At 37.4% G+C, this 13,889-nt stretch overlaps 1 protein-coding gene across 3 annotated transcripts in view; it reads left to right on the forward strand.

Moving 5' to 3' along the window:
- Positions 1 to 13,889, forward strand: part of PPM1B (protein phosphatase, Mg2+/Mn2+ dependent 1B) — an 82,892-nt gene that overhangs the window by 54,528 nt on the left and 14,475 nt on the right. For 2 of the 3 annotated variants that reach the window (XM_047069477.1, XM_047069476.1), the window contains exons 2-3: positions 1,735 to 2,594; positions 10,918 to 11,035. In XM_047069477.1, coding sequence (XP_046925433.1) covers positions 1,749 to 2,594; positions 10,918 to 11,035 — 964 coding nt within the window. In that variant the 5' untranslated portion in view covers positions 1,735 to 1,748. The remainder of the gene's footprint in view (positions 1 to 1,734; positions 2,595 to 10,917; positions 11,036 to 13,889) is intronic. The other variant, XM_047069478.1, reaches the window with a different exon arrangement.

The raw sequence follows: 13,889 nt of genomic DNA on the forward strand, positions 1-13,889 counted from the left end.
TTTTTTGAATCTTTCAGAATTCCTTTTTTAAATATTTATATTTGTAATTTGTTAGTATAGTATTCTATAACTCATGAAAAATTGTAAAATTGTGTAATTTATAAATATTATGTATGGTGGTTCATTGGGATTTTAGAAATAGAGATAAAATTTTATTGTAAAGTTAGGTTAATGGGCATAGCTGAAAAAGATATGAAAAAGATTTTCATAGCTGTAAGTTATCTAGGGACGCCTGGGTGGTTCAGTCGGTTAAGCATTGACTATTGATTTCGGCTCAGATCATGATCTCACGGCTTGTGAGGTCTATCCCTGAATTGGGCTCTGTGCTGACAAGCTCAGAGACTGCTTTGGATTCTCTCTCTCTCTCTCTCTCTCTCTCTCTCTCTCTCCCTGTCTCCCCCCCCCCCAATAACTAAATACGTAAATAAATAAACTTAGAAAAAAAAGACAGTTGATCTGGACTGGTGTCTTTCAAAATGTGATTCTTCAGTTGCTAGCATGCTCTTTTGAATGTCCCTATCTAAGATGTCCTGAAAAAAAATCTTTGGGTGTGTGGATGAACTATGGAATCCGCATTTTGAGCAAATAACAGCAAACATTTTATGGTTTGACTATTTTTCAAGTACTGTTCTAAGCACACTACATTAACTCATTCTTCACTGCAACCCGGTGAAGTGTAGGTACTCTTGTTATCCCATTTGACAGAGGGGAGGTAGGGGTGCAAGTGACTAATTCAGAGCAGGAATTTGAGGTAGAAGTGACTAAGAAGCTTACGGTCACACAGCTAACGAGTGTTAGGGCCAGGATTGTAGGTAGGAAACTGACAGGGCATCTCCACGCTTACTTGGAGAACCACTGCTCTAGTCCAAGTCCTTGGAAATTGGAAAAGCTTTATTCTAAAATAATAGTAAAGTCAGGAGGGAGGGCGATGCACAGTAGTACTTACCTTAGCACTACCTAGTAGTACTGTCTATGAATTTTAAGTCTTTTGTCAGTCAGCACTTAGTAAAAGTTGTCCTAATGCTACTCCATGCTTACAAAACTCGACAACAGTAAGTATGTTCTGTAGCACATCATTAAAGTTGTGTTGTTTTATTGTTTTTGCCAGAATCCCAGGTAAAGGTTTTCATTTGATACACAGTAAAGCTTTGATAAAATCAGATGTTTGTAGAATGGAGATTTTATGTTTCAATTGAATTTTGAGGTTGTCAAGATCACTGGGGGAAAACATAATACATGCCTTTGGAAGTCTTTCTGAAATACAGTCGCATACTTTAGTACCTTAATCTATTGGGAAAAAATGCCACACCAGTCTGAACTTCTATATGAACTCCAGGGTGATCTTAGTTGCATGTTTAAGAAAACTTAGCCAGGTTTTGTTTCTTTGTTTTCCTTTCTCCTGGAACAGTGATTCTCAATGTACTGCACATATAAATCACCGGAGAGGCTTCAAAAAATTACTGATATCTGGGTCCTACCCCTAGAGGTTCTGATTTAATTGGTCTGATGATTCTAATGTGCTACGATTGAGAAACCGCCGTTCTAAAATAAGGATATGTGGGGAAATTTTCTTGGTTTCTTTTTTGTTGTTCCAGTAAATTCAGATAACACTGAAAAATATACGAGATAGGAGTTAGTAGAGAATAGATAGAATAGTGAAGAATAGAATAGAATATAGATCATTGTCTCACAGACTGAAGCATATAACACTTGGCAATTTTTGTTTTCTTTCAGATTCATTATTAAACATGGGTGCATTTTTGGATAAACCCAAAACTGAGAAACATAACGCTCATGGTGCTGGGAATGGTTTACGTTATGGCCTGAGCAGCATGCAAGGATGGAGAGTGGAAATGGAAGATGCACACACAGCTGTTGTAGGTATTCCTCACGGCTTGGACGACTGGTCATTTTTTGCAGTTTATGATGGTCACGCTGGATCTCGAGTAGCAAATTACTGCTCAACACATTTATTAGAACACATCACTAACAATGAAGACTTTAGGGCAGCTGGGAAATCAGGGTCTGCTCTTGAGCCCTCAGTGGAAAATGTCAAGAGTGGCATCAGAACTGGCTTTTTGAAAATTGATGAATACATGCGTAACTTTTCCGACCTCAGAAATGGAATGGACAGAAGTGGTTCAACTGCAGTGGGGGTCCTGATTTCACCCAAGCATATCTACTTTATCAACTGTGGTGATTCACGTGCTGTTCTGTACAGGAATGGACAAGTCTGCTTTTCCACCCAGGATCACAAACCTTGCAATCCAAGGGAGAAGGAGCGAATCCAAAATGCAGGAGGCAGCGTAATGATACAGCGTGTTAATGGTTCATTAGCAGTGTCTCGTGCTTTGGGGGACTATGATTACAAGTGTGTTGATGGCAAGGGCCCAACAGAACAACTTGTTTCTCCAGAGCCCGAGGTTTATGAAATTTTAAGAGCAGAAGAGGATGAATTTATCATCTTGGCTTGTGATGGGATCTGGGATGTTATGAGTAATGAGGAGCTCTGTGAATTTGTTAAATCTAGGCTTGAGGTATCTGATGACCTGGAAAATGTGTGCAATTGGGTAGTGGACACTTGTTTACATAAGGTATGTAAGTCTTTTTGTTATAATTATAAATACCCTATTAATTTTGAAAAGGCACGGTAAGTAAAATTAACCAAACTTGAATTTTAAAAACTTTTCCCTTAGGGAAAACCTGTGTATTTTTAAATTATCTTCTTCATCAGAAATGACTTATTTATTTGTTATTATTTAATTTATTTACTTTTGGCCATCCTCGTTTATCTCAGCCTTCTAATTTGAAAATTAGGTTTAATAAGTTTGTGGCATTTGTTCTCATTTAAGTACTTTATGGCTTGTTGATGTGGCAGGGGCATCTATACAGAATTGTGCCTTTTGATTTAAATTCTCAGCACTGGCAATAAGCTGTCTTATGCCTGATTTTGAAGCAGTTTGGTGAACCACGTATATAGTATAATTCTGTATTAGATCTACAAAAGATACGCCAGAGACCTAGGCTAAGTCAAGTTTTGTGATTTATATCTGAGCCTCCTGGCAGACGAGATGAAAACTGAAGTAAAAGTACAAATTGTGTATATCTTATTGTCTAATAAAAGCAGCTCTTTCCTAGTGATAAAATCAAAAAGGAATTTACATGTGGCTCCATGTAAGTGATGTATGACATGGTGGAGAATATCTTAGCTTTTGCAGAAGACACCAGAGTTCTTTTCCTATAGATGTTTTTGTCAGCAGTGATTCAAAACCAGAGACTAACGTAAAACATAATCCTGTGAAGAATTCCTGTGGAACATGAACGTTTAGTTTTATAATGTTCTGTGAATCTTAACTTGATACAGTAATAGGGAAAGAAACTCCAGACTAACTTATTTAGCAATTCCCTTCAATGTTGTTAAAGTATTCAGTAGTTTCCAATGGGTTTTGACAGTGTCTGTATAGCAATCAGGTAAAATTGGAGTTATCTGGCCAGTGCCTAGGATATGCGTGTATTGTATGACTCTGATTGAAAAGATACTAAGGCAAAACTAATCTTTGATTATATGAAAGAAAGGTTTTGACTTACTGTCTAGATTAGAACTGTTCTGTCTCTCCACCATGTAAGTTGCTTTGGAAGGTACAAGCATAGCCAAAAAATTTCCCAGGAGGGATCTCTGAGTCCATGGAAGTACCCAGTTTTTGGTGAAGTGTCTATTTCTTTTCCATAGAACGGGAAAAGGCAACTTCAAATAGACAAAATTTAAGGGCTGCTATTTGTAGTTGGCAGCTTTTTTCTGAAAGGGTTTTTAATGGTGGTTCCTTTAGCTCTTTAGATTTTTTTTCCTTAAGCGCACTGTATTCTTTTTTTCTTTTCTTTTCTGTTTTTTTTTTTTTGTTTTTTTTTTTACCTGGACAAGTTAAGCACTGAAGGTATCGATGGTTGTCAGTGATTGAATAGTCAGTGGCTCAAAAAATGCCTCCTCCTTGGACTCTAAATAGAGAGATTCTGACCTGCAGCTTTTTGAGACAAAAGCAAGCAGGTGTTTTTTGGCCTGACCAGCAGATGAAAACAGAATTTTCCCTGATTATCAAACTAGTATTTACTTGGCTATTGAAAAAAATTCCAGACAATCCAGAACATATAAACACTCAAAAATTTTGCCTCTCACCTAACCTGGCTACATTCATTGTTGTGGTATGTATCTTTCTAGTCTTTTTTTTGCCTGCCTGTGAATGTGTGTATTTTTATTAAAATGAGATCATTATACTTGTTATTCTACAATATGCTTTTTCATTCAACAATATGCTGTAGAGAGATCGCCATGTCTGTAGGTGTCAGTCTAAATCATTTGTCATGGTTGCATAGCATTTTGTTGAAAGAATGGCATGTAGTTTTGAAGGGAATAGCCAAAATCTAGTAGGTCTGTAATTTGGAGTAAAAAAGAAGTTTGTGTTGTGGATAAACTGCACTCTCCCTTCTGTAGAAAGGATGCTAGTTTTCAGGAATTTTGACTCCACCCTTCAGAATGGAGTTGAAAGGATTCTGGTAGCATATCTTCATATCTTCGCTTGATAGCTTTTATCAGTTTAAAGTGATTAAATATTCCCGTTGATGGCATTAAACATTGTGAATTCCTAGAATCTCAGAAATGATAAATTACTATAGTAATGGGGCAAAAGGTTGGAACACATGATTCATTCAGTTTTAGTGGAAGTTGACCATCATAGTTCCTTTGAATGAAGCTGCATTCAAATTGAAATCAGTTTTGAGAAGCTTAATTAACTTTTATGTTGAAAGATTACAGACTTATGAATGTTTTGAACCTTGCATGTTACTTAATGGAATTAAATATTAAACATCTTATCCATTTCTGTTTTTCTAACTCCATAATTTTGTCATTTCACTCATTTGTATTGTAAAACTAAGGGTTAGCAATATTATAAAAACATGGACGCCTGGGTGGCTCAGTCAGTTAAATGTCCAACTTTGGCTCAGGTCATGATCTCATGGTTTGTGAGTTCAAGCCCCACATGGCGCTCTCTGCTGTCAATACAGAGCCTGCTTCGGATCCTCTGCTCCTGCCATCCTCACATCAAAAATAAACATTAGGGGCACCTGAGTGGCTCAGTTGGGTAAGCGTCCGACTTCTGCTCAGGTCATGGTCTCACGGTTTTGTGAGTTCGAGCCCCGCATCTGGCTCTGTGCTGACAGCTCAGAGCCTGGAGCCCACTTCAGATTCTGTGTCTCCCTCCCTCTCTGCCCCTCATACTCTCTGTCTCTCTCAAAAATAAATACAACATAAAAAAAATAAACATTAAAAAAATTAAAATAATGTGAGTAGGGGCGCCCGGGTGGCTCAGTCGGGTAAGCCTTTGACTTCGGCTCAGGTCATGCTCTCATGGTTTGTGGGTTTGAGCTCTGCATCATGCTCTGTGCTGACAGCTCGGAGCCTGGAGCCTGCTTGGGATTCTGTGTCTCCCTTTCTCTCTGCCCCTCCCTTGCTTGTACTCTGTCTCTCAAAAATAAACATTAAAAAATTAAAAAAAACATATGATTAAAATAGAATATGATTACTTTGAACTTAGTCTGAAAGATTGAATACAAAATTTTAGATTCCATGGAAAGCACTTTAGCCTTGTGCTTGGCACTTAGTGATTGCTCAGTAAGTGAGAGCTACTTCAAGAGGAGAAAGCGAGAATAGACACAGTTTTTAAGTATTGAAGTTTTCGTGATAATAGATTTAAATGATGTGTTAATATTTTCTAACACTTGTCATGCCATAATAGTTTACAAGCACTTTTATATGTTAACTCATGAAATCTTGGGAGATTGTGATAATCATCGTAATCACAATAGCATCAGTAAATCACTGCTTTTTATGAGCAAACGCTATTCTAAGCACTTTACAGGTATTTTAACGCATTTAATTTTCACAACCATGAAAGGTAGTTAGCATTATTATTGCTAATGATAATCTTTTTTTCAGGATTGCCACTTAGCAATATGAAGCTGTAAGTGTTGGATGACTCTGGTCAGGCATTACTCTCTTGAAGATATTTAACTGTAGGAGAGAATAGTCCCTAAGAAAGCACCCTTCCCATTTTATTGCCAGTGCTGGCATCCATTATGTTAAATTATGTTAATTTCAGGTTGCATAGAAAACATAGCGGCTGTTTGCATAGCCTTTCATAACTTATAAGTAACCCTTATTTATCCTCCTAGTAACCTTCTGAGGTGAACAAAATAAAAATCTATTTCCAATTTGCAATTAAGGAAATGGAGGTTTGACATTAAAAGATAGCTGTAAGTCCTGTTTTGGTAAGTGTTGAAGCCAAGAGTAGAATTCACGTTTCCGGACTCAAGTTTGGTGTGTTTATTGCCAATATTTCTCAGAGGGTTTCATGAAAAATTTTTCCTGAAGGATAACACTAAGTACAAGATGAATAACATTTGCAAACAAATACGAAGATGTTTTAAGTAAAGTTACTCATCTTGATGTCCTTTTAAAAAATCTCATCCCCCTTAAGCAACCATATATATTCTTCCAAATAATTCTGTTTATTATACAAACATACAGGAGTATAAAAATAGGCGGAGGGGTTGGTTTGTTTTTTACTGTTTACAGAAATGGATCATATTACGCATGTTACTTTGCCACCTGCTTCATTTTTCTTAAATTGTAAAACTCAGTGTTCCTTTAAATTGTTCTTTTATTTTTCTTTTAAAATACTATTTGAAAAAAAAATACTATTTGATATTCCTAAATTCAGTTTATATGCTACTTATCAGAAGCTCATTTATTTTATTTTGCTTTTTTTTTTAAGTTTTATTTTTATTTATTTTTGAGAGAGAGAGCATGCACGGGAGGGGCAGAGAGAGAGGAAGAGAGAGAGAATCCTCAACAGGCTCCACACTGTTCGCATGGAGCCTGATGTGGGGCTGGAACTCATACACTGTAAGATCATGACCTGAGCAGAAATCAAGAGCTGGATGCTTAACCAACAAAACCACCCAAGCTTATTTATTTTAAAACATGAGATAGTACTTGATAGTTGGATAAAATTGAGGTAAGTTAATGACTTATTTTCCAAAGGCAGCATCATTCCAGATTAGTAGTCCAATACGGAAAATGCACTTGTGTATCCCCCAAAACAACTGTTCAGCTCTAAACTCAGGAGTTTTTCCATTATAGTTTTCAGAAAATATAATTCTGAATAATGCAAAGGTAGACCTGGATCGTGTTAGAATGGAGTGTGGTTGTGTATTTTGGGGCGTGGAAGGGAAGGACTGAATGTAAAAGTATAGTCTGTAGTGTAGTGATTCCCAAACTTTCTTGGTCCCATGTTGCCGGAGTGTCTTAGTAATTTTTTCACAGTGCTACTTAGCCATAGTAATATTTAACAGATACAAGTGTTTATGTAGTGAGATGCAAACTTAATGAGTATATATGTCTTAACAAAATAATACACATACATTGAAAAAATACTTTATTTCATTCTTTAAGGAACTACAGTTACATATTAATGAGATGTGTACCTGTTGGTCACTGCACAACTTCTCAAACATTATAATTATTGGGCACGGCCATCTTCATTGCCTGTATCACATTGATTTTTTTTTTTTTTTTTAATGGGACTTGCTTTTTATCACACCAACTCTTAAAACCCCGGCTTTGAAAAGATAGGATGTCATTGAGAGAAATATCGCATTATCTACTGTTAAAACTGTGAATTACTTCACGGTAGATTGTGGGGTGTCCACAGATGTGGAGTATCACTGTATTTCCCCTTATTTTTAATATCTCTGTGAGTACATCACAGCACCCTGGGGCTTCTTGGTGCACCATTTGAGAACCATGGGTTTAGTATTAGAACATAGGCTTTGGAGCCAGACAGCTGGGTTTTAAGTTATACCGCACCACATAGAATGAATTCAGGTGAAGTTGCAGTTTCTACATCTTATAAGATAGCGGTGAATGATAATATCTTTGTGGAGTTGTTGAGGGTAAAGCTCTTGGTAAGTGCCTGAATAGTTCTCTGGTTTATAGACCTCAATAAATTTTAATTCTGTAGATGATGGTTGTGAAACAGGGAGGTGAAGGAAATACAGGTTCAGGGAATAAGATAATGGTGGAAGGGAGTGTTCTTGAAGTAATCATAGACTCCATCTCTCATGGATAGGTGAAAATTTGGTCTATTTTTGAAGTTTGGCTGGTGTTTGAACATGTAAGTAAGATAAGCACAGTACCAGGCTGAAAAAAATGATTAAAAAAATGAGGAATATTGATGGTTTACTTATCAGATATTCATTTACTAACCTTGGCAGTGGTATTCTGTTCACAACTTACTTTCATATGCCATGTTAACACTTGATCCAGGACACTTCTTTATAACCGGGCAGCATTCAGCTTAAAAATTAACCACATCAGATTATTTTCTGTTTCCATTTAAATGCCCTTACATATGGCAGGGACACTGGCTGCTTTGACCTAGAACTATCCGTTAGTGGTCTAATTCCTTAGAGTGGTACTGCTGTGCTGTTGTCAAAAAATAAAAAGAAGAGGCACTGAAATGATCAGTTTTAAATATCTGGCTAATTGCTTCAGTTCACCAAGCTGGATTTGTTTTGTTTTTATCATGTTTCATTTCTGAACTTAATGAAAAATTTATACTGATTATGTAAGGATAGTTTATCTCTAGAAAACTGAGGAGGCATAAAGGGAAAAACATCTTTTTAAGTTGCTGTATAAAAATTACTGAAATGCACTCATACGTTGTACTTAGGGGAAAGTCATCTTTATGTAGAAATAGAAAAAGCATCCTTGAAATCACACATGCTTAGGTGTAAATGTAAATTATTTCCTTTATTTTTTTGATATTTAAACTTCCTTAAACTATCTTTCAGTTAATTTTCCAATTGGTAGGATTTAATTTTTATAACATAAAAACCTAATGGAAATTGTGTGTGTGTGTGTGTGTGTGTGTGTGTGTGTGTGTGTGTCTTGAATGTCTATGGTATAAAGCTTTTCCTGACCTGAACTTACATGATAAATCCTGTAGAATGTGTTGACTCTTTTTTTGGGTGGGAGGGGGGAGCTGTTTGGAACCATGGTGTATTTATGTGTGGATATGTATATATATTCTACAGCCATTGTAGTATTTCTTATATTAAGTCATTGTGAAAGTCTTGGTGGGTTTCATTAAAGAACGAAATTAGTTTGGACCAATCCTGATTTTTTGGAAATCTTGATTTTTTTTTTCCCTCCCAAATACAGAGAATCTGGTTATATACTCATGATGTTTCTTCCTACTAAAGCATGCAAGTCTGTGAAAAGTTATTTTTTTTGAAGCCTTCTTAAGGCCTGGCCTCCATTGCCTTCACATTTTGCAAGATCTTTCTGTCTTTTTGGCTGTGTCATGTGGGTTCCAAAAAAGTGACAAGTCTGAACAAACAGTGCCTGCCTAGATTCTGGCCATACTGAATGAAAAGACTAGAATGGATGTGGCCTAGGCTTTTTTCACTTGAGTTGGCAAAGGGCACCATCAGACAAAATAGCCTACCACCTACATTGATTTAGTTTGTTTAGAATCATAAATAGAAACCATAAGGGGGGGGTGTGGGTTGAAAAGTCACTATTTCAAGAAGTTTTATTCTTTTTTTTTCTTTATTTTTTAAAAATGTTTATTTTTGGTAGAGGAAGGGAGAGAGCGTGAGCAGGGTAGGGGCAGAGAGAGAGAGGGAGACACAGAATCCAAAACAGGCTCTAGGTTCTGAACTGTCAGCACCGAGTCTGACGCAGGGCTGGAACTCGTGAACCGCAAGATTATGACCTGAGCTGAAGTCGAATGCTTAACCTACTGAGCCACCCAGGTACCGCCCCGCCCCCCTTTTTTTAAGAGAGGAAGAGAGAGCACGTGAGCTGGGGAGAGAGAGAGAAGCTTAAGCAGGCTCCACACTCAGCGTGGAGCCACATATGGGGCTCGATCCCACGACCCTGGGATCGTGACCTGAGCCAAAATCAAGAGTTGCATGCTTAACCGAGTGAGCCATCCAGGTGACCCAAGCACTGTTTTATCCTGTTCTAAGAAACTCAGTTAAAGTAATATATCTATAGGAAAAGTAATGAGAAAGTTTTAAATTCATTTTTCATAATCTTATGGTAATAGTCTACTTTTTAAATATAGATCATTTGTACGTGATAGTGTGATTAACAAGGCAGCAGTAAAATTTGTCCTTAAGTTAGCGGTTTTAGCTCCCCTCTGCAGACTCTGACCCTGTTTGTGATTCTGTTTAACAATATGATGGCTTTTCTTCAAAAGTTCTTATATCTGACTGTATAGTATCTCAGCCATCCAGTTACATTCCATTGTTTGCTATCCTCGGAATGGTTTATAATCTGTTTTCTTCTCTGCTTAATTGTTCAGTATAGTCTCTTGAGTATCCTAATGATCAGTAATTTTCAGCTGTGTCAAATTCAGTGGCGTTTTGCTAGCATTGCTCTATTGCAGGTTAATTAGGTGAAAATTACACATTTGTTTGGGAAGATGTGTTTTGGGCTTGAGCCACTTTGGGAATATGTAGTCTTGAGTGGGAAACAGAGTTTAGAAGATGTAATGCATATAAAGATGCATTTCCTCATTTCCTCATTTGTGGAGTGTTGGTGGGTAAGAATAGGTACACAGAATTAAAAGTCATAAAATAATTACAGATCTACCCCTATCTAGAGATCTTGTTTCTTCAGGGAATGCTTCAAATAGTTCTTTGGAATGGAAATGAATGTGTTGAATGTGTGCATTCTGGTGATTTAAATAAACTATAATTGCTTAATGTAATTAACTCTGTTTTGAATTTAATAATAGGAAGTTGCTGGACTGTAGAAATATAATTCTTTCTTTTTCTTTCTTGAATATACAGGGAAGTCGAGATAACATGAGTATTGTACTAGTTTGCTTTTCAAATGCTCCCAAGGTCTCAGATGAAGCAGTGAGAAAAGATTCAGAGCTGGATAAGCACTTGGAATCACGGGTTGAAGGTAAGTAAGATAGGTGCTTTTGTTTTTTTTTTGGTTTTTTTTTTTTGTTTGTTTTTTAAGAAGGAAAGGAAAAGTATTCTTCCTTGTTTATCAAGTAGTTTTTTTTTAATTGGGAAAAAATGACTAAGTATTTCTAAACAAGGCCTTAAAAAACAGGCATCTGTGCCTGAGATTTACTGTCACATCTTGGACCAGTGAGTGGGAATTGATTGGCAGGGAGAAGAGATAGGCCTATGATACCCCCAAGGAGAAAAATTCGAAAATACTGTTAAACCTTGCTATTTTATTGTCCCTTTCCTTTGTTATACTTTTAGTGGAGGAGTCCAGTGAAATTTGCCTCCAGGGTTATCATGAACATCAAGTGCTATAATTCCAGTAATACTAATTCCCTCCTACCAAGTTAATCATAGGAATTCATTACTGTATGTTTTTATCTTCCCGATTAGAGTTAGCATTGGTGTTGTGAGAGATCATTGATTTTACTGTTGACCCTTGATCAGCATGGGAGTTGGGGGTACAAACACACCACCATCCCCACCTCTTCCCCCAACACTCCCCATAAGTTAAAAATGCACACATAAGTTTTTACTCCCCTGAAACTTAATTGACTGGAAACCTCACTGATGACATAGACAGTCTACTAACACGTATTCAAAGTAAGCTAGAGGAAAGAAAGTGTTGTTAAGAAAATCATAAGGAGAAAATATACTTACAGTAGTGTACTGTATTGGAAAACAATCTATACATGAATGGACCCATGCAGTTCAAACCTGAGTCATTCAAGGGTCAACTGTACTTATTTTTTTAATCTTTTATTTTGCAGTAATTTTAAATTTATAGAAGAGTTGAAAAAAATCAGGAGAGCTCCCATGTACATGTAGTACCTTTTACTTAGATTCCCCATCTTGTTTACATTATAATTCATTTGACTTCTCTCTATATATACTTTCTGTAACATACCCAGTCTTCTCTCTCTGTCTCTGTCTCTGTCTCTGTCTCTCTCTCTGTCTCTCTCTCTCTCTCTCTCTGTCTCATGGCAATGTCTGGAGACCTTTTTGATGTCATAACTGAGAGGGTGTCGCCAGCCTCTAGTATGGAGTAGAGGCCGGGGATGTTGCTTAACATTTTGCAGTACACAGACAGCCTCTACAACAAAAATTTGTCTAGTCCAGGGCTCCTGGATGGCTCAGTTGCTTAAGCATCCAGCTTCGTCTCAGGTCATGATCTCACAGTTTGTGAGTTCGAGCCCCTTGTGGGGCATGGTGCCGACAGCTTGGAGCCTGCAGCTTGCTTCGGATTCTGTGTGTGTGTCTCTCTCTGCCCCTCCTCCACTTGTGCTTCTCTCTCTCTCTCTCTCTCTCTTTCTCAAAAATAAACATTAAAAATTTTTTTTGTCTGGTCCAATATGTCAGTAGTGCTAAGGCTGAGAAATCCTGTCCTATAGAGATGCAAGTATAAGGCAGGAGAATTACAGTCCTGCCTCCAAGAAGCTTGCAGTCTTCTGACACATTAACTATCATATGCAGTGGAAGTGTGCAGCAGTGCACCTGCTCCAGGCTTGGGTCAGAGACGCATTTGAGAAAGTGACATAAGAAGTTGAAACCTGAAGAATGAGTGTGAGTGAACTATGCAAAATAGGTTGGTCGGACTGGCAGAAAGAGCATAGAAGTACATGTGAAGATCTAGAAGCAGGAGAAGGCTGCTATGAATGGAGCCTGTGGGGATAAAGGGGTCAGGGGCAGAGTCGAATGGGAGTGGTGAAAGTTAAGGTCATGGTGAGGGCCTGGTGAGGCGTGGTAACCGCCGAGGATACTGCTTTTTTGTTAACTTCAAGTCAGTTGGCACTGTCTGATTTTTGAGGAGTTTATATCATTCTTTTTAAAATTTTTTAATGTTTATTTTTGAGAGAGAAAGAGACAGGGTGTGAGTGGGGGAGGGGCAGAGAGAGAGGGAGACACAGAAACTGAAGCAGGCTCCAGGCTCTGAGCTGTAAGCACAGAGCCAGATGCGGGGCTCAAACCCGTGAACTGTGAGATCATGACCCGAGCCCAAGTTGGACGCCCAACCAACCGAGCCACCCAGGAGACTCAAGGAGTTTATATCTTAATACTGGCCAAATAATCATGTACTAAATACCTGTTTTCCATAAATTTTAAGTGTAAACGGAACATGTAAATGTTTTACTTTGTTCTAAGCTTCAGCAAGTTCTGTGACTCATTTTCCTTTTTTTAAATCGTTGTGGAACATTACTACTTAGGTATCAAAAACCTTATAAAACGACATGGATGGACCTAGAAAGTATTATGCTAAATGAAATAAGACCGAGAAAGGTAAATACCTTATGATTTCATTTCTATGTGGAATCTAGAAAACAAAACAGAAAGACTCCTGGATATGAGGAGCACACTGGTGGTTGCCAGAGGAAGGATAGGCGAACTAGGTGAAGGGGATTAAGAACTACAGACTTCCAGTTATCAAGTCACAGGCCTGAAAAGTACAGCATAGGGAATACAGTCAGTAATATTGCACTGGCGTCGTATGGAGACTACGCTTACCGTGGCGAGCATTTAGTAATGTATATAATTGTCGGATCACTATGTACACCTGAAACGAATATAATACGTCAGCTATTCTTTGATTAAAAATGAACAATCTTATAAAGTGATTTCTATTTTTTTCTCCTTTTCCTTACAATCCTTATCCATCGCTTTTTTTTTGATAATTATAGTCTTAATAACTTTTGTATTTTTATATAAAATCAGATCAGATGTATATGCTTTTCCACATAGCTGTACTAAATCATTTTTAGTGATTATAAACCATTTCACTCGGCTTATACCAAAAATTTCTCCAC

The sequence above is a fragment of the Lynx rufus genome, unplaced genomic scaffold (genome assembly GCF_022079265.1).
Source record: "Lynx rufus isolate CCGP_SWC_20201006 ecotype Redwood Valley unplaced genomic scaffold, mLynRuf1.p SCAF_8, whole genome shotgun sequence".
NCBI classification, from domain to species: Eukaryota; Metazoa; Chordata; class Mammalia; order Carnivora; family Felidae; genus Lynx; species Lynx rufus.